The sequence below is a fragment of the Heterodontus francisci genome, chromosome 12, assembly GCF_036365525.1.
Source record: "Heterodontus francisci isolate sHetFra1 chromosome 12, sHetFra1.hap1, whole genome shotgun sequence".
Classification (NCBI taxonomy): domain Eukaryota; kingdom Metazoa; phylum Chordata; class Chondrichthyes; order Heterodontiformes; family Heterodontidae; genus Heterodontus; species Heterodontus francisci.
Genome location: NC_090382.1, coordinates 51323984 through 51345537, shown reverse-complemented (window position 1 = coordinate 51345537; position 21554 = coordinate 51323984). Strand labels below are relative to the sequence as shown.

At 40.2% G+C, this 21554-nt stretch overlaps 1 protein-coding gene across 1 annotated transcript in view; it reads right to left on the bottom strand.

Moving 5' to 3' along the window:
• Nucleotides 1–1123: 1123 nt before the first annotated feature.
• The window catches only part of ubtd2 (ubiquitin domain containing 2), a 166789-nt gene continuing 146358 nt past the window's right edge, over nucleotides 1124–21554 (bottom strand). The window contains exon 3 of the mRNA XM_068043406.1: nucleotides 1124–6232. Within this exon, the coding sequence (XP_067899507.1) occupies nucleotides 5835–6232 (398 nt within the window). The 3' untranslated portion in view covers nucleotides 1124–5834. The remainder of the gene's footprint in view (nucleotides 6233–21554) is intronic.

Sequence of the window (21554 nt, the reverse complement as noted above, 5' to 3'; positions counted from 1 at the left end):
AGTCAGTTGCCAGTGATCACCAGAGCTGGCGGGCAACCATAAAGGCGGGGCTAAAGAGTGGCGAGCCGAAGAGACTTAGCAGTTGGCAGGAAAGACAGAAGTGCAAGGAGAGAGCCAACTGTGTAACAGCCCCGACAACCAATTTTATCTACAGCGCCTGTGGAGGAATCTGTCACTCCAGAATTGGCCTTTATAGCCACTCCAGGCACTGCTTCACAAACCACTGACCACCTCTAGGCACTCTGGCCTCCTTGTCTCGAGAGACAAGGAGGCCAAAGAGGAGATTTATGTTTAAATTATGGGAGAGCACTTAGGCATGGGTTGCCTGTATTTACAGTCCTAAAAATAGTTTTTATGTGGGTGACAGCATCATAGACCCACATTTTTGTGTTTCTGATAAGGGAGCTGGTGTTAGCAATAAAAATGGTCTTCCACGACCCTTGCTTAATATGGTGGCATTATAGGAGGCCTTTATCATATTTGTCAACTTGCTATTTCAGGACACCTCTGGGAAAAAAAAAATCACTTGTTGGTGTTAGCTGCACAATAATTCTCCTCCCACCCTCACGCAGCACACAATTTCAGATGGCATAGAGCATTTTATATAAAAGATGTTTTACACTTACTGCAAGTATTAAAGATTAAAATGTTAATGTTTCTCTCCCATAACTAATATTCAAATTATTCTAAAGCTCATCAAAATTTGAACAATTCTCACTATACATAGAGCTTCATACATAAGGCTCAGTTAAGTTAAATAGGGGAAAGTATTGCTTTAATCATTATGTACTGACATTGTGAATGTATTCCAAATGAATAAGTTTATGATTTTCCTGTATATAGCAACCGAAGTAATTCTTCCCCATAGTTTATTATTTCAATTTGCCACAAGAAGCAATATGGGTTAGATTTATCTGTACTGGATAATGATCTGAGATTTTTTTGGCAGAAAACTTGCCTGTTCCATTTTCTTGACTATAAATATGAATAAGTGTTACAGGTTGTACCTCTGCATTTAAATGAAGTGATCAGGCAATGTAAATGAATATGTCGAAACTAAAGTTAAACAAAGCTGAACTGTAAGAACAGTTTTATAAACACACACACACACAATAGTGGAAGGGCAAGTTATAGTTTATTATCATGTGTTACCCTTTTTCTTGACCTTTCCCCAAAAGAGAAAATTGTATCGTAACAGCATTCCTTATGATAATCAAATAATTAAATGGGACTGGAGTTTAACTGCAATTCAGAAAACTAATTGATGGGCTGCAATTACAACGATTTGGTTTATTTATTCATCCATTATAAAGCATCTATTACCAAACATTCATTGGTCTTTTATGACAAATAATCATTGATTACAATGTATAGATCTTATAACAGTGCACTGCACATTAAGAGCACAAACTGTATTGGAAAGTGTATAAAGTATCAGTGGACACTGTCCCAACTTCATCTGTGAAAATTCAAATGTACAGTTACAAAACATAAAAAAACTGCTCCTTAAAGAGGAAACAGTGTTAGCCTGCAGTATGGCAGTTTAAAAGCATGACCAAAAACTAATTTTAAGACTTTTCTTTTGCAGATATGCATGTACTGTAAAAACCAATCCAAAAGCCCAGTACTATTAAGAAATGCTGAAAACATTTCGATATTTAAAAACATTGTGACCTTTTGACGTATAAAAGTAAAATGTTGTGCTTTATGATTAAGGGGTAACTGCTGTCCTCTCTCCAGTTCAACAAATATACTATCCCTAAATAGCATAAAGATCAACGGAATAAATACTGCAAAGAAAATCTTAAATGTCAGAAATGCTTTTCAGAACAGTTTTTTGTCAGTGAGACTGAATCTTTTAGATAATTGGCTTGGGAAAGTAATATCTGACCGGTCAGTAATAGTATGCCAGTCAATCCTCCAGTATTATACTGGAGTTTACATTTGTTCAACCAACTGTCCAATACAAAGAACAGCTTATCCAGAATGTTTAATGCGTCTAATGGCTAAAAGATAATACATAAGTGAAGGCCAACACTGTTGACCAAACTTTTGTCAGACAACATTCCGTTCCAAAGTGATATAAATTAGAAATCTATCACCAAATAATTAAAAAAAACTCCAAGTTTAACATGAGGACAGAAAGATTAATAGCATTCCCAGCTACTTTTTAGTGAACAGTAATGCACAAAGTAGTATCTCTGTAACTTTCTTACAAAAGATAATAAATATAAAGTTTTTGATATTAAAACAGTATTGCATGCCTCAGGCACAATACTGGCCTATATTAACATACATAAGTTCATGATTTGAATGTGATCCCAAACGGTCATTCCTTTTATGCTTCACTGGAGTTACATAATTCACTTACTGACAATACTGCACTGAAGACTCCCATGTATACAATTCAGTGGCTGCTTGGTTTTCAAACTGAGGAAACAAATGTGAAATATATCAAGTTATAACTGATAAAGGACACTATTTTAAAAGGAATTTGAAATTTACATTACAATAGGAGTAAAGCTTTGTTTTCCCAATGTCACGATTGAGTTTTCTCAAAGTGTATCAGTCATTTCAGTTGAAGAAAAAGAAATAATCACTTGCTGAAAAACAATGTTTCCACTTTTCTTCTTTCAGTATGCAGACTCAGATCTGACAGATGCTTGTACAGATTAGTTTTCAATTCAACCATGTTCAGTGTTGAAAATGAAGAGATTTCCTTAGAATTCAAAATAAGTTTAACCCAATTTCACTTAAAGTTTTTCAATGAAACTTCAGATTTTATGAAATTAATAACTGATGCTCAAAAATTATTTCCCCAAATAGACTGAGTGATAACTGAGGTTTGTTGAGGTTAACCAGACTGCATGTGGAAACCACGTCAGGTTATTTGCTCAAAGTAACTGGATCAGAATGTAACACAGTAACATCTGGTGATCAGGAGAATTATTTAAGGCAATCAACATAACCAAGCTTACTGCTGAAAGATGACAAAAATAGTTAAGGGCTCAGATTTTGCTGTGAGCAGCGAAGGAACAGTTTTCACCATACACCTTGTGTACAATTGCCTAGAGACTTTTTGCGGGCTTGTCAGTTTTCACACTTCTGATCCAATGTGGAGCCCTCTAGGGAATCTGTGCTGTCTGTAAGCAGGTCAAGCAGCAGAAAAACTCTTCAACCAATCAGATTGAAGAATCCTCACCAACATAGACTGCAATGTAGGAAGTAAAAGTACAGGAAATACAAATTACATTTAAATCATTGCACAGGAAGCAAAATAAGGATTGAGACATACATGTGGGGATTAAGGGAGGGATATTAACCAGAAAAAGCACTTTAAAAAAAAAACTCTGCAACATTAATTTTCTTCTGAGAGCGTGACTCCACACTTGTAACATTAACCTTTCAGGGCCAAAGAGGTTGTGCAGCATTAGCACTTTTTATGCTGTTAAAAATTCAGTTACTTCTGACTGTACAAGCCCTAACTTTTCATCTGTCTTTATTGTGAGAATAGTAGGTAACGAGCCTAAATTCACACCATTACAGTAATCTCTGTGCTGATTCCATCAGCAAAGATTTCAACAGCTCACCATGTGGAGCAGCAGGGCATCACTAACAGCATCTTCCAGATATCCATATTTAACAATGGATGTCAAAAGTTGCTGTCAGTTTTACCTAGTAATAATGTTGAGAGTCAACAGCCTCACCATTACTGCAGCAAAGTCTAGGCCAATATATTTTATGACCTTTGAAAATTATCTACAAGCTCTACATGGAATTTATATTGCTCTAATATTTTTGAGTTTCAATTCGTCTTTTATATCAGACTGCATAAAGCACCCTTAAACAATTCCTGTCACAGCAAATTCATAATCTTTAATATGCAGTTTAAGGGAAGTGATAAGTTGATACAAAAGGGATGGAACAAATATTTCCCAGGCATCCTCACATACACATGAGCAAATTGTTTTGCAGAGCCCCAAATTGAGAGTTGGAAACAGGCAGGCAGTCCCTTAGCTGTCTCAGCCTAGGGACAATCTGCGTTTACAAAATTCAAAATAAGCTCTTTCAGATATTTACCTGAAGTGTACATCTTAACTAGAGCACATATTGGAAAAACTGACCCTTTGTGACTTAGTTTATTTCACTCTGCTGATTTTCTATCATAGCTCCTGGACCACTTCTACATATTCCAGCACAACCATGAAACAACAGTGCTCAACCACAAATGGTATATTCTATTTTGCAAATAATTAGGTTCACTGAAAGCAAGTTTTCTTCTCCTAAAATTACAATACTGTGCAACCGCTGAACACTAATTAATGTTTCAATTTAAAATGGATACTTATCTCAGCAATGGCAGACAGATCTTGGCGTCTAAGCCCTGTAATTTTAAACTCAAATACCAGTCATCCATTGCTCCAAACTACACTCTACAGGGAAAGAAGTAAATCAAAGAAAAAACAAAAATTGTTTGTAAGGAGTTTGCAATTTTGATTTTACATATTGGAAGTTATTGAATAGCTTTTCTTTCAATCATGGGATACAAAAAAGTAAAAAGTGTGGTTTTCAATTTGTTCGTTTTTCTTACAACATTGTCATTGTAAAGATTTGCAACATTCAGGTGATGACCCTGGTAAAACAGAACTGAATACATACATTAGTTAAGGCTTCAGCTGCCATTACCTTGATATATGGTTATACATTGCAGTCTTTGCAATGCTTAAAAAGTTATGCTCTTGAATAATAACTAGCTTTCAAAACAAAGCATCAATTAACAAGTATCATTGCTGTTGATGAGTTGATCAAATAGAATATGACCAATTACTTTCTATGTAGCTAATTGCTGATTTTTTAAAACCCAATTTTCTTCCCTGTTTTTACTGAATGTATCTATTTATACTGGGATGCAGTTTTACAGACACAGGGAACTCTTATACTTCACCCAATTTTTTATGACACTGTTGGCAAACTATTTGACCATGTGGGATATCACTATTGTGTCCAATCTTGTCTCACCAGCATCTACACGTGCACTTTGTATCAGGAGTCAATGAACTGCAATCAAAAGAGTGAAACATGGCTTTTACCCCTCTTTAGATGGATGTACCAAGGCTGATTTTAACATCCCAAAATGATCCCCACCCAAGATCTGATAACTTAGCACAGACTGAGGCATGACTGTTTTGCTAAAAAAAAATCAGAGTGGAAACTTGTGCATTACTGTATACTCCTAAATTTACAAGAAATTAATGCCATTCATCCAGAAACATGATTCCCCAGGTTTATGCAGGCTGAAAGTAATACAGAAAAAAATGATTTTGCTAACTGTAACTGAAAACCTGAAATAAGTTCAACTGATTCAGTCTCACTGAAATTATCCCTGAAGGAAAACCTTCTATTGCCATGATATTGTCAATGCACAAGATCATACACTAAGAATGCACCATTTAAAAATAGCCATGTATGATTTAAAAACAGAAAATTGTAGCACTGCAACTAAATAATGCATAAAATGGTAGCCACACTTATACTACTGAGTTTTTTTCATAGAACATAACACAACTCCTTTATTGAAAGAAATCTGTCTAGGCCAATTATGCACGTAACAAAGTCTTCCAATAAAAAAACAAATCCGTGAAGGATCTGAGTGAACTGGAGCCTCTCCTGAGTTGCTTTCTTGGTAGAAACTGCTGTGCTCTACACTTAAATGGATCTATAGGAACACGATTCTGGAAGTCTTCATCACAGATGAGACCACACAGGTGACACTGAATGAAGGTTCTTGTGTAGAAATGAGTAAAAGCCTAATAACGTGATTCAAAAAGGGTCAGTTAGTTTTCCACAGGGGTAGGGGTCTGCAAAGGTTGGCTGATGATGACCTGCACCACATAGTCCTTGGGGATTTTCAGTTCTTCTAATTTCATTTTGTCTGTCAGTGGTCGGCCAGAAAAGAACCATCTCTGGCTGGAGGGCTCTACTCCCTCCGCTGTGTGCAAACGTCGTTTCATGTGATAGACTGTATCTGTGCTGCAGACAATAAGTTTCAGGTCTTTGCCTGTGGAGAGACGCAGCCGGAGCTGACATTCTTGTCCAGAATTAGGTGGTGGTTCTGGGATGTCTAGTGTCTCTAGGTCACTTTTTTCTTCAATCATGTTGATTGGAGGTGCAAGGCAGTAGACTGGAAGTTGATACCTATTTCCCAGCTCATCATAACATTCCGTAAGAACTCCTGTATATGGGAGCAAAAAGAAAATGCTTTCTTAAAAAACTCAATTACATGTGATAAACATTTCCTGTCAGAATGGAAATTCAATTTTAAGTGCACATCTATATTAAAAAACATAAGGAAAAGTAATTTGTTATCCTAATCTCCAATCACATCAAAAGAGGGAAGTAAATGTAAGTAATAGGGAAGAAGAAAACTCCATTTAGAAAACACTGAGGTTTAAAAGATGTGACTCAACAGTACAAAGCACTGCTATATTAGTTGCTGTACCTTCCAAAAGCAGGCATAATACAATCCATATAGCCTCAGATAGACACATCTTGAAGGTAAAATTCATTTTATAACAAAAATTGAAGTGTGATTTAAGCACCAGTACACTGTTAATGTATCAAATGATAAGGTAGCTTAAAACAGTCAGTACGATTTACAAAGTGACATCTAAGAATATTGTGAATGGGATAGTTCCAGTAATCAAAATAAAGTCAGAATTATTTCAAGCTATCCTGTAGGATACCGCCATTAAATAATTTAAAAATCACACGCTCATCCTTCATTCAATTTTTTGGATGTTTATTTTCTTCAAGACATAATGAATACAACTGTCAAAATCAGTCGAATCCAAAAATACATTTTATCAAAAGTGTTTGCTCATATAAACAAAGAAAAGTTTCACACTGGAAGGAAAAGTTTTACAGCACAACATTTCTGAAAAATGTAAGTTTATAAATAAATGAGAGAAAGAGAGAGAAGGAATAGAAAGAGAAAAATTAGGTTTATGATTTCACATTCAGCAAAATATTTATGGGAATATAAAAAGAACTTTGAATTAAGATTAATTCAGAGTAGTGAACCAAGAGGCCGTCTTCCTCAACCTTTGATGATCTGTTGCTGCTCAGATCAGCCATAGTCGCTGCAAACCAACAAGGCCGCATAATGGGAAAATGAGGCAAATGAAAGATTGTCAAAAATTCAGTTAAAATTATTGCAAGCTCCTCCTATGAAAGCATCATCATGCAACATAAAAAAAAACATGGAAAGCAAAGTAATTTGAGAGTCCCCAGGATTTGGTCAGTGATTATTCATATTTATTTATAATTTCATAGGATTGATTTCTGAAGAACCACTCTAGACTTTTCTCATAAAACATTGCCCTTGGCTTTTGACAGACTACATCAATGCAACCAGCTCTGAACAGTTTAATTTATGGGACAGATCAAAATATTTGGAGCAGCTTGTGGAGCATTCAGATTTCATGCACTTGTACCAAAACACTTCTGAACTGTTGTAACTAGTCTGAAATGGGCTGCTTGAAATTTGTAATCAATACTATAATTTGTATACAAGATATGACATTTTTCAATAAAGGTGTGGGTACAAAAAATGTGTAATAAAAATATACAAGTGTATATTTGAAATACATCTGAATAAAATTCAACCATTTAATTCGCTCAGTCACACTACAAATTAACCACTAGTGATAGATGTCTTGTTCTTAATTGCAATAATTTTTTGTTCTGTAATTGAAGACCAAGTTAATTACTTAGTTGGAGCATAATCACAGCAGCAGACCAATCTGCATCTGTTAGAACTAGGATGTGTACCTCATGAATACGAACTTTTACTTCAATTGAAATATTAATCACTTTTTCCTTTTGTCAATTCTAATGCCAAACCTTAACATCTATTAGCTTATGACCAGACAGTGTAGCTATCTAGCTCATGCTAAATGGGGTGAAGAATTCTCCTTCTTCCAGTTGCAAGGGTTGTAAGAGAAGAGAATGAGCAGCCTGAGTCCCCATTCTTAGCGGCTGATGAGATCATGGCTGATCTGCAACCTAAATTCACATAACTTACCTTTTCCCATAGCCCTCAATACCTTTGGTTAACAAAACTCTATTAATCTCAAATTTAAAATTAACAATTGATCTGGCATCAATTGCTGTTTGTGGAACAGAGTTCTAAATTTCTATCACCCTTTGTGTATAGAAGTGTTTCCTAATTTCACTCCTGAAAGGTCTAACTCTAACTTTTAGACTACGATCTATACTTCCCAACCAGCAGAAAGTTTCCCTCTATCATCTGATCCGTTCCCCTTATACCTTGAAAACTTCGATCAAATTACCCCTAACCCTCTAAATTCAAGGGACTACAACCCTAGTTTGTGCAATCTCACCACATCATGTAACCCTTGGAGTCCAGTTATCATTCTTTTAATTCTATGCTGCATTTCCTCCAATGCCAATATATCCTTCCTAAGGTGTGGGGCCATAACTGCTCTCAGTACTCCAGATGTGGTCTAACCAAGGGCTTTGTATAGCTGAAGCATGACCCTACCCCCTTGTATTCTATAAAGGCCAGCCAGCATTCCATTAGTCTTCTGATTATTTTCAGTATCTGTTCATGACATTTTAATGATCTATGTACCTAGACACCTGCCCCTCCACCCCCAAAGTCTCTTTGGACCTTTCTATCTTTTCACCATTTAGAAAGTACCCTGGGTCTATCTTTTATTTTAGGCCCATTCACTTAATCTAACAATATCTCTTAGTAATTTTACACTTCCATATACACTGTTTACAATAGCACTTAACTTTGTGTCATCAGCAAATTTAGATGTGTGGTTTTCTATCCAATCACCCATCAGCCATTAATAACGGGTGAATAGTTGAGGCCCCAAAACAGATTCTTTTGGGACACCACTAGTCACACTCTGCCAATCAGAACACCTGTTTAGAACACTTGCCCATTATCCCTACTCTGTCTTCTGCCACTCAGCAAATTTCCTAATCAGGTCAATAATTTGCCTTCAATTCATGGGCTTCAACTTTAGCAAACAGTCGCTTTTGAGGGACTTTATCAAATGCCTGCTGGAAGCCCATATAAATAACATCCATAAACATTCCTGTCTATTACTTTAGTTACCTCTTCAAAAGATTCAATTAGGTTTGTCAGACAAGACTGACCATCACAAATCCACACTGCCTCTTCTCGGATCAGCTGAAAGTTCTCAAGGTGTTCAATCACCCTATCCTCAACTATATACTCCAGCAATTTCCGAAGAGATGCTAGGCTAACTGATTTATAATTCCCTGGTTTCCCGCTCTCTCCTTTCTTAAGTACAAAGTCACATGCAATTTTTCAATCTAAAAGAACTGTTTCCGAATCAAGCAAACTTTGGAAACTAGTGTTTTAAACTTAAATAGGAGCAATTATGAGGGTTTGAAGACAGAGCTGGCTAAAGTAAACTGGGAAATTAGATTAAGGGATAGGTCTGTAGAGATGCAGTGGAAGACATTTAAGGAGATATTTCATAACATTCAGCAAAGATACTTCCAGTGAGAAAGACTCGAGAGGAAGGATGCAACATCTGTAGCTAACGAAAGTAGTTAAGGATAGCATCAAATTGAAAGAAAAAACGTACAATTTAGAGAAGAGTAGTGGCAGGTCAAGATTGGACAGAATATAAAAAACAACAAAGAATGACTAAAAGAATGAGAGAGAAATTCGAGTACGAGAGAAAGCTAGCTAGAAATATAAAAATGGATAGGAAGAGTTTCTGCAGGTATTTAAAAAGAGCAAGTAAAGTGAGTGTTGGTCCTCCAGAGTGAGAGTCTGAGGTGGGTGTAAATAAGGAAATGGTAAAGGAATTGAACAGATTTTTTACATCTGTCTTCACTGTAGAGGATACAAATAATGTCCCAGAAATAACTGTGAATCAAGAGTTGAAACGGAGGGAGGAACTTAAAACAGTTACCATCACCAGGGAAAGGGTACTGAAAAAATTATTAGAACTAAAAGATAACAAGTCCCCCGGTCCTGATGGACTTCATCCTCAGGTCTTAAAGGAAGTGGCTGCTGAGATAGTGGATGCATTGGTTTTAATTTTCCAAAATACCCTAGATTCTGGAAAGCTCCCAACAGATTGGAAAATAGCCACTGCAACTCCACTATTCAAGAAAGGAGGAAGACAGAAAGCAGGGAACTACAGGCCAGTTAACTTAACATCTGTCATAGGGAAAATGCTGGAATCTATTATTAAGGAGGTTATAGCAGGTCATTTAGAAAATCTCAATGCAATCAGGCAGAGTCAACAGGGTTTTGTGAAATGGAAATAGTGTTTAACTAATTTATTAGAGTTCAAGCAACATGGATAAAGGGGAACCTGTGGATGTGGATTTCCAGAAGGAATTTGACAAGATGCCACATCAAAGGTTACTAAACAGAATACAGCCCACAGTACGGGGTTAACATATTAGCATGGATAGAGGATTGGTTAGCTAACAGGAAACAGAGTAGACATAAATGGGTTGTTTTCAGGTTGGCAAGCTGTAACTAGTGGAGTGCCACAAGGATCAGTGCTAGAGTCTCAACTATTTATAATAAAATTATAGAATAGAACATTACAGCGCAGTACAGGCCCTTCGGCCCTCGATGTTGCGCCGACCTGTGAAACCATCTGACCTACACTATTCCATTTTCATCCATATGTCTATCCAATGACCACTTAAATGCCCTTAAAGTTGGCGAGTCCACTACTGTTGCAGGCAGGGCGTTCCACGCCCCTACTACTCTCTGAGTAAAGAAACTACCTCCGACATCTGTCCTATATCTATCACCCCTCAACTTAAAGCTATGTCCCCTCGTGTTTGTCATCACCATCCGGGGAAATAGACTCTCACTATCCACCCTATCTAACCCTCTGATTATCTTATATGTCTCTATTAAGTCACCTCTCCTCCTCCTTCTCTCCAACGTAAACAACCTCAAGTCCCTCAGCCTTTCCTGGTAAGACCTTCCCTCCATACCAGGCAACATCCTAGTAAATCTCCTCTGCACCCTTTCCAAAGCTTCCACATCCTTCCTATAATGCGGTGACCAGAACTGCACGCAATACTCCAGGTGCGGCCGCACCAGAGTTTTGTACAGCTGCAGCATGACCTCGTGGCTCCGAAACTCGATCCCCCTACTAATAAAAGCTAACACACCATATGCCTTCTTAACAGCCCTATTAACCTGGGTGGCAACTTTCAGGGATTTATGTACCTGGACACCAAGATCTCTCTGCTCATCAACACTACCAAGAATCTTCCCATTAGCCCAGCACTCTGCATTCCTGTTACTCCTTCCAAAGTGAATCACCTCACACTTTTCCGCATTAAACTCCATTTACCATCTCTCAGCCCAGCCCTGAAGCCTATCTATGTCCCTCTGTAACCTATAACATCCTTCGGCACTATCCACAACTCCACCGACCTTCGTGTCATCCGCAAATTTACTAACCCACCCTTCTACACCCTCATTCAGGTCATTTATAAAAATGACAAACAGCAGTGGCCACAAAACAGATCCTTGCGGTACATCACTAGTGACTAAACTCCAGGATGAACATTTGCCATCAACCACCACCCTCTGTCTTCTTTCATCTCGCCAATTTCTGATCCAAAGCTCTAAATCACCTTCAATCCCATACTTCCGTATTTTCTGCAATAGCCTACCGTGGGGAACCTTATCAAACGCCTTACTGAAATCCATATACACCACATCCACGGCTTTACCCTCATCCACCTGTTTGGTCACCTTCTCAAAAAACTCAATAAGGTTTGTGAGGCACGACCTACCTTTCACAAAACCGTGCTGACTATCGCTAATGAACTTATTCTTTTCAAGATGATTATAAATCCTCTCTTATAACCTTTTCCAACATTTTACCCACAACCAAAGTAAGGCTCACAGGTCTATAATTACCAGGGCTGTCTCTACTCCCCTTCTTGAACAAGGGGACAACATTTGCTATCCTCCAGTCTTCCGGCACTATTCCTGTCGACAATGATGACATAAAGATCAAGGACAAAGGCTCTGCAATCTTCTCCCTGGCTTCCCAGAGAATCCTAGGATAAATCCCATCTGGCCCAGGGGACTTATCTATTTTCACACTCTATAATCTACATCAATGACTTGGATGAAGGGACAGAATGTATGGTTGCTAAATTTGTTGATGACACAAAGATAGGTAGGGGAGTAAGTTGTGAAGAGGACAAAAGGAGTCTGCAAAGGGATATAGATAGGTTAAGTGAGTGGACAAAAAATTGGCAGATGGAGTATGATGTGGGAAAGTGTGAACTTGTCCACTTTGGCCAGAAGAATAGAAAAGCAATATATTATTTAAATGGAGCGAGATTGCAGAACTGAGATGCAGAGGGTTCTGGGTGTCCTAGTACATGAAACACAAAAAGTCAGTATGCAGATACAGCAAGTGATTAAGAAGGCAAATGCAATGTTGTCATTTATTGCAAGAGAAATGGAATATAAAAGCAGGGATGTTTTTCTACAATTGCGCATGGCATTGGTGAGGCCACATCTAGAGTATTGTGCACAGTTTTGGTCTCCTTATTTAAAAGATATAATTGCACTGAAAGCAGTTCAGAGAAGGCTCACTTGACTGTTTCCTGGGATAAGAGGGTTATCTTATGAGGAAAGGTTGAGCAGGTTGGGTCTGTATTCATTGGAGTTTAGAAGGATGAGATACGATCTTATTGAAACATATAAGATCCTGAGGGGACTTGACAGGGTGGATGTTGAAAGGATGTTTCCCCTTGTGGTATGGACTAAAACTAGGGGGCAAAGTTAAAAAAAAATGGGGTCACCCATTTAAGACGGGAGATGAGGAGAAACTTCTTTCTCTCAGAGGGTTGAGAGTCTGTAGAACTCTCTTCCCTGGACAGCGATGGAGGCAGGGTCATTGAACGCATTTAAAGGTAGACAGATTCTTGACAAACAAGGGAGTCAAAGTCGAGTCCACAAACAGATCAGCCATGATCTTATGGAATGGCGAAGCAGGCTTGAGGGGCTGAATAGCCTACTCCTGTTCCGAGCTCGTACGTAACTTATAGTTGGGACATTTCCTCATTGACTTTCTTTAAAACTCTGGGAGGAAAAGCATCTGGTCCTGGGGATTTGACATTCTTCATTGCCATTATTTGATTGATTACTGTGATTTCACATTAATTTTGGTCAGTCCCTATCCTTGATTCAATATTAGTTTTCTTGGGATGTCTGGCATACTGGCCTCTTCCCCTACTATAATACTGACACCAAGTAGTTATTCAGCAAGCCTGCCACTTCCTTCTTTTCATTGACATCACCTTTACCAGTTTTCAAGGGGCTCACAATGCTTCTGACCACCCTCCTTTTCCTAATAGTTGCTAATTTTTTTTTGTGTTGATTGATACTCCTTGCAATTTTCTTTACATATTCCTTTTTGTAGCCCTTACTGTTCTTTGTTTCTTTCCCATTCATCAGGACCTGTGCTATTTTTTGTATTTTTATATGCATTTTCTTTTAGTTCTTTTAGTTTTATGTTGTCTCTTACCTCTTTAGTTGTCCATAGATGCCTTTTTTGGGAAGTAGAGCTCTTGCTTCTTTGGGGTATTACATGGATTCTGTACCACAAATTCTTTTTTGAATACTTCCCACTGATCATTTTCTCTTTTACATAATAAATTTTCACAGAATCTTAGTAGCTGTTTTGTGTTTCTCCCACTCAAACACTACATTGAACTTAATATCTCAAATTAATCAGATCTTATTATTAAATCTAATATGGCGAGGCTCCTTGTTGGTTCCAGGACATATTGCAGAAAGCTATCCTAAACAATCTCAAGAAATTCACTACCTTTCTGATATGTTCTAGTCTGCTTATTTCAATCCATATGGAAGTCAAAATCCCCCATTAAAACCACTCTGTTGTCGCTGCGCATTTGTTCAATCTCTGCATTTATGCAATCTACCACTTCATAGCTACTACCACGGGGCCTATGCACAACTACCACAACTGTCTTAAATCCTTTTCTACTTCTTAATTCTAACCATAAAGTCTCCTGCCTGCGTACCTGTCATTATATCCTCTGATCACTGAAGTAATTTCATCCTTAATCACCAATGCTAGTCCTCCCCCTCTACCATTTTCCATATCTTTCCTGTAGACCTTATAACCTGGTAAATTTAGTTCCCAGTTCTGACCAACTTGCAGCCATATCTCAGTAATAGTTGCCATGTCATATTCTACAAGGTGAATTTGCAACTGCGATTCATTCAACTTGTTCCTTTTACTCTGTGTTTGTATAAAGAACGCTTATTTGGGCCACACACTCTGACCTGTTCTTCTGTTCTAATGTTTCACTCACATGATTCTTACTTCTCTCTCCTGGTTTAATCACTTAACTTTCCCTTTATCTGTAGCACCTAAAGAATAATATCTGACTCTTACTCTACTCTCTTGCATTTGTTCTGGAACTACTATCTATACTATCTATTCCACCCTCCTACCCTCCCCCCACCACCATTATCTTGCTTAAAATCCATAGGAACGCCCTATTTATCTTTTCCACCAGGACCCTGGTTCCAGCCCTGTTCAGGTATCCCAATGAGATAATTCCTTCTTGTCCCAATACAGGTGCCAGTGTTCCACAAAATGGAACCCTTCTTTCCCACGCCACTCCTTCAACCACGTGTTCACCTCGCTAATCTGCTTATCCCTATCCCAATTTGCATGTGGTTCAGGTATCGGATGATAATCTGGAGATTATCATGAGGCCTTGTTCTTCAATTTAGCTCCTAGTACTCCCCAAACAGGACCGCTTGCCTACCCAATGCTGTTGATCTAAACATGGATCACAATGGCGGGATCCTCCTCCTACCTCTCCAATAACCTTTCAAGCCGAATCAAGATGTCCCTCACCCTGGCACCAATTAGACAACATACCATATGGGACTTTCAATCCTGCTCACGAAGAATACAGCTTCCCTCCCTAATTATTGAATCCCCTAAAACTACCACATTACTCCTCCCCTCCTCCGCCAGCCTCCTGCTCCAAGCTGCCATGATCTGCATTCTGGCTGTCCTTCTGACAGTTTTTATCCTGAATCACAGAGGGAGCAAGTACATTATACCTGTTGAATAGGAGCAGCTTCTGCAGACCCTATTGTTCTCTATCTCACCTGGGTTCCCCTTACTCTGTACACTTATTGGTCACACCAACCCTGTTCTAGTACAGCTACAACACTGGCAACTACCCAGCAATATGGAAATTTGCCCAGGTACGTTTTGTACACAAAAAGCAGGCCAAATCCAACCCGGCCAATTACCACCCCATCAGTCGACTCTTGATCATCAGTAAAGCGATGGAAGGTGTCATTGACAGTGCTATCAAGCGGCACGTGCTAAGCAATAACCTGCTCAGTGACGCTCAGCTTGGGTGCCGCCAGGGCCATTCAGCTCCTGACCTCATTAGAACCTTGGTTCAAACATGGACAAAAGAGCTGAACTCAAGAAGTGAGGTGAGAGTGACTGCCCTTGACATCAAGGCAGCATTTGACCGAGTACGGCATCAAGGAGCCCAAGCAAAACTGGAGTCAAAGGGAATCGGGGAAAACTCCGCTGGTTGGAATCGTACCTAGCGCGAAGGAATTTGGTTGTGGTTGTTGGAGATCAATCATCTCAGCTTCAGGACATCACTGCAGGAGTTCCTCAGGGTAGTGTCCTAGGCTCAACCATTTTCAGCTGCTTCTTTAATGACCTTCCTTCAATCATAAGGTCAGAAGTGGGGATGTTCACTGATGATTGCACAATGTTCAGCACCATTCGCGACTCTTCAGATACTGAAGCAGTCTGTGTAGAAATGCGGCAAGACCTGGAAAAAATCCAGGCTTGGGCTGATAAGTGGCAAGTAACGTTTGTGCCACACAAATGCCAGGCAATGACCATCTCCAGCCAGAGAGAATCTAACCATCTCCCCATGACATTCAACGGCATTACGATCACTGAATCCCCCATTATCAACATCCTGGGGGTGGGGGTTACCATTAAACATAGAAAATAGGAACAGTAGGCCGTTCGGCCCTTCAAGCCTGCTCAGCCATTCATTATGATCATGGCTGATCATCCAACTCAGTAACCTGTTTCCGCTTTCACCCCATACCCTTTGATCCCTTTAGACCCAAGAGCTATATCTAACTCCTTCTCAAAACCATACAATGTTTTGGCCTCAAATGCTTTCTGTGGTAGAGAATTCCACAGGCTCACCACTATCTGGGTGAAGAAATTTCTACTCATCTCAGTCCTGAAAGGTTTATCCCGTAGCCTTAGACTATGACCCTTGGTTCTGGACTCCCCCACCATCGGGAACATCCTTCCTGCATCTACCCTGTCAGGTCCTGTTAGAATTTTATAGGTTTCTATGAGATCCCCCCTCACTCTTCTGAACTCCAGCGAATATAATCCTAACTGACTCAATCTCTCCTCATACGTCAGTCCCGCCATCCCAGGAATCAGTCTGGTAAACCTTTGCTGCACTCCCTCTAAAGCAAGAACATCTTTCCTCAGATAAGGAGACCAAAACTGCACACAATGTTCCAGCTGTGGCCTCACCAATGCCCTGTATAATTGCAGCAAGACATCCCTGCTCCTGTACGCGAATCCTCTCACTATGAATGCCAACATACCATTTGACTTTTTTACTGCCTGTTGAAACTGCATGCTTACCTTCAGCGACTGGTGTACGAGAACACCCAGGTCTCGCTGCATATTCCCCTCTCTGTTTATAGCCGTTCAGATAATAATCTGCCTTCCTGTTTTTGGAACCAAAGTGGATAACCTCACATTATACTTCATCTGCCAAGCATTAGCCCACTCACTCAACTTGTCCAAATCACCCTGAAGCGCCTCGGTTTCCTCCTCACAACTCACTCTCCCACCCAGTTTTGTGTCATCTGCAAATTTGCAGATATTACATTTAGTTCCCTCATCTAAATCATGAATGTATATTGTGAATAGCTGAGGTCCTAGCACCGATCCCTGCGGTACCCCACTAGTCACTGCCTGCCATTCGGAAAAAGACCCATTTATCCCTACTCTTGGTTTCCTGTCCGCCATCCAATTTTCTATCCATCGCAATACACTACCCTCAATCCCATGTGCTTTAATTTTACATGCTAATCTCTTATGTGGGACTTTGTCGAAAGCCTTCTGTAAGTCCAAAATTAATCACATCCACTGGCTTTCCCTCATCAACTCTAACAGTTACATCCTCGAAGAATTCTAGTAGATTTGTCAAGCATGATTTCCCTTTCGTAAATCCATGCTGACTCTGCTCGATTCTACCACAGTTCTCTAAGTGCTCTGCTATAAAATCTTTGATAATGGACTCTAGAATTTTCCCCACTACCGACATCAGGCCTACTGGTCTATAATTCCCTGCTTTCTCTCTACCTCCCTTTTTAAATAATGGGGTTACATTAGCTACCCTCCAATCTGTAGGAACTGTTCCAGAGTCTATGGAATCTTGGAAGATGACCACCAATGCATCCACTACTTCTAGGGCCACTTCCTTAAGAACTCTGGGATGCATACCATCAGGCCCTTGGGATTTATCAGCCTTTAATCCCATCAATTTCCCCAACACCATTTCTCTACTAATGCGGATTTCTTTCAGTTCCTCTCTCTCATTAAGCCTCATGTTCTCCAACATTTCTGGTCTGATATTTGTGTCCGTCTTTGTGAAGACAGAACCAAAGTATGCATTTAGTTGGCCAACCATTTCTTTATTCCCCATAAGAAATTCCCCTGTTTCTGACTAAGGGACGTACATTTGTCTTCACCAATCTTTTTCTCTTCACATACCTATAGAAATTTTTACAGTCAGTTTTTATGTTCTCTGCAAGCTTGCTCTTGTACTCTAATCTCTCCTTCTTAATCAATCTCTTGGTCTTCCTTTGCTGAATTCTAAACAGCTCCCAATCCTTAGGTCTGTTGTTTTTCCTGGCAAATTTATGTGCCTCTTCCTTGGATCTAATGCTATCTCTAATTTCCCTTGTAAGCCATGGTTTGGCTACCTTTCCCGTTTTACTTTTGCGCCAGAGATAAACAATTGTTGCAGTTCATCCACGCACTCTTTAAATGTTTGCCATTGCCTATCCACCGTCATTCCTTTAAGTAACGTTTCCCAATCCGTCATGGCCAACTCGCGCCTCATACCGTCTTAGTTTCCTTTACTAAGATTCAGGACCCTTGTCTCAGAATCAACTGCGTCACTCTCCATCTTGATGAAGAATTCTATCATGTTATGGTCGCTCGTCCCCAAGGGGTCTTGCACCACCAGAGTGTCAATTATTCCTCTCTCATTACACAATACCCAGTCTAGGATGGCCTTTTCTCTAGTTGGTTCCTCAACGTATTGGTCTAGAAAACCATCCAGTATACACTCCACTGACCAGAAACTGAACTGAAGTAGCCACATAAATATCATGACTACAAGAGCAGGTCAGAGGCTAGGAATCCTGTGGCGAGTAACTCACCTCCAGACTCCCCAAAGCCTGTCCACCATCTACAAGGCACAAGTTAAGAGTGTGATGGAATACTCTCCACTTGCCTGGATGGGTGTAGCTCCAACAACACTCAAGCTCGACACCATCCAGGACAAAGCAACCCGTTTGACTGGCACCCAGTCCACAAACATTCCCTGCCTCCACCACTGACGCACAGTGGCAACAGTGTGTACCATCTACAAGAGGCACTGCAGAAACGCACCAAGGCTACTCAGGCAGCCACATCCAAACCTGTGACCTCTACCACCTAGAAGGACAAGGCAGCAGATTTAGTTTAGTTTAGTTTAGAGATAAAGCACTGAAACAGGCCCTTCGGCCCACCGAGTCTGTGCCGACCATCAACCACCCATTTATACTAATCCTACACTAATTCCATATTCCTACCACATCCCCACCTGTCCCTATATTTTCCCTACTACCTAACTATACTAGGGGCAATTGCTAATGGCCAATTTACCTATCAACCTGCAAGTCTTTGGCATGTGGGAGGAAACTGGAGCACCCGGAGGAAACCCACGCAGACACAGGGAGAACTTGCAAACTCCACACAGGTAGTACCCGGAATTGAACTCGGGTCGCTGGAGCTGTGAGGCTGCGGTGCTAACCACTGCGCCACTGTGCCGCCCATGTGTGGGATCACCACCACTGGAAAGATCCCCTCCAAGCCATACACCATCCTGACATGGAACTATAATCAACGTTCCTTCACTGTTCCGAAGAAGGGTCGCTGACCCGAAACGTTAACTCTGCTTCTCTTTCCACAGATGCTGCCAGACCTGCTGAGTGATTCCAGCATTTCTTGTTTTTATTCCTTCACTGTTGCTGGGTCAAAATCCTGGAACTCCCTTCCTAATAACACTGTGGCTGTACCTAGCTCACATGGACTGCAGCGGTTCAAGAAGGCAGCTCACCACCACCTTCCCATGGGCAAATAGGGATGGGCAATAAATACTGGCCTGACCAGCGACGCTCTCATCCCATGAAATTAATTTAAAAAAATTTGCACCTCTCTACATGGTGTAATCAATGTCTGCAGCAAACTGTCCAGATACTGCTCTCCCTCCCTTCTGCGTCGGAGTATCTCCAATTTCCATTCCAGTTCAACGACTCTGAATCGGGGAGATATGAAACAGAGGCACCTACTGTGGATCTGTCTGCATTAGACAGACAGTCTCACTGTCCACAAACTCCCACATACTGTAGTTCAGACATATAACCTTTACTGCCATATCTTAGGTCTAGAATATTTATATCTACCTTTTAGTTTGTTGCAAGTTTTACTTCTACTTTTTCACACTAAGCACTAAAACACTACAAAATTATAAATACTGACTGCCTCAAGTTTACATGGACCACTACAAATACTGGAGGGAAAAAGCAGAACCTCCTTCACCCTCTACACTGAGCAAAATTATTTTCTAATTTGTTACTGAATGGTTCAAATTGTCAGTCACCCCTACTGAGGCAACAAGTATAGCTAGTATAATGAGAAGGAATTAAAGTCTGGTGCAGCAAAGGGCAGTATTTTCAAGTTGAGGATTCACCACACCGCTGCCTCACAGCTCCAGAGACCCGGGTTCAGTTCTGGGTACTGCCTGTGTGGAGTTTGCAAGTTCTCCCTGTGACCGCGTGGGTTTCCGCCGGGTGCTTTGGTTTCCTCCCACAGCCAAAGACTTGCAGGTTGATAGGTAAATTGCCCCTAGTGTAGGTAGGTGGTAGGAGAATGGTAGAGAATATGGGATTAATGTTGGTCGGCACAGACTCGGTGGGCCGAAGGGCCTGTTTCAGTGCTGTATCTCTCGATGACAAACATTGTTTGGACTTCTAGATATTCAGTAGGAATACAGTTCATTGTGATTTCATGCAATTGAGTGTGTAATAACTAAGGGCATTGCCTTCAAATCAGGTTTGCTTTTCTGGATAATCTGACAATCACTCAAAGTACTAATTTTGAAGAGCAATTTCTCAAGTGACATGCCACTAATTCCAATTCCCCCATGATTTGCATTTTGATCATCGCAATGTATGTACACCTTGCAAACTTCACTTGCTAGTGTACCAGGCTAATCATAGTTCTGATGAAGTGTCACTGACCTGAAACGTTAACTCTGCTTCTCTTCACAGATGCTGCCAGACCTGCTGAGTATTTCCAGCATTTCTTGTTTTTATTACCCATAGTCCAACTGATCTCAGGGAATGGGCTTTCCACTAAGTTGCGCTATTATTTCCAGCACAATTCACTCAAAATCGGCCAAACCAGCACAAAAGACCATGGAATTATAGGAACATAGGAAGAGTAGGCCATTCAGCCCCTCGGGCCTATCCCGCCATTCAATGAGATCATGGCTGATTCACGGCCTAACTCCACATACCTGCCTTTGGCCCATATTCCATATTACATTCAGCGTAAATCTAGTTTCTGTGACCTTGTGTGCTAACCAGAAAACTACCCACACCCCCCCAGATAAAATTGATCACCATTGTGTATTTCCACTAATTACACATGTTTATGGGCCTTCGAAGAGACTTTTAAATCATGCTGGTTCTTTCAGGTGCAAAGACACTAAGTGACAGGACTGGCTGGATTATGTTTCCACTGGCCAGTATTGATCACCTTTCCTGAGGCCATTATTGTTACTGCAGATATCCTCTTTGCTGTATTACTGTGGTTACTCCCTCCCTTGATTACTGTGGATACCCTCGCGCCACTGTATTACAATACTTACACCGTCCCCTGCATTATTAATATGAATACCCCTTCCCATTTCCTTTACTGTTACATTAATTACCAGCTCCCTATGGATTCCACGACCTCTGCCTATATCTGCTCATCTCCTGTGTATTTCTACCTTGGATACCCCATGTTCCCTGTGTTATTACTGTAGATATTTCCATCATCAGCGGTAAACTTGAGGATTACCTGCATAATAATTCAGTATACGAC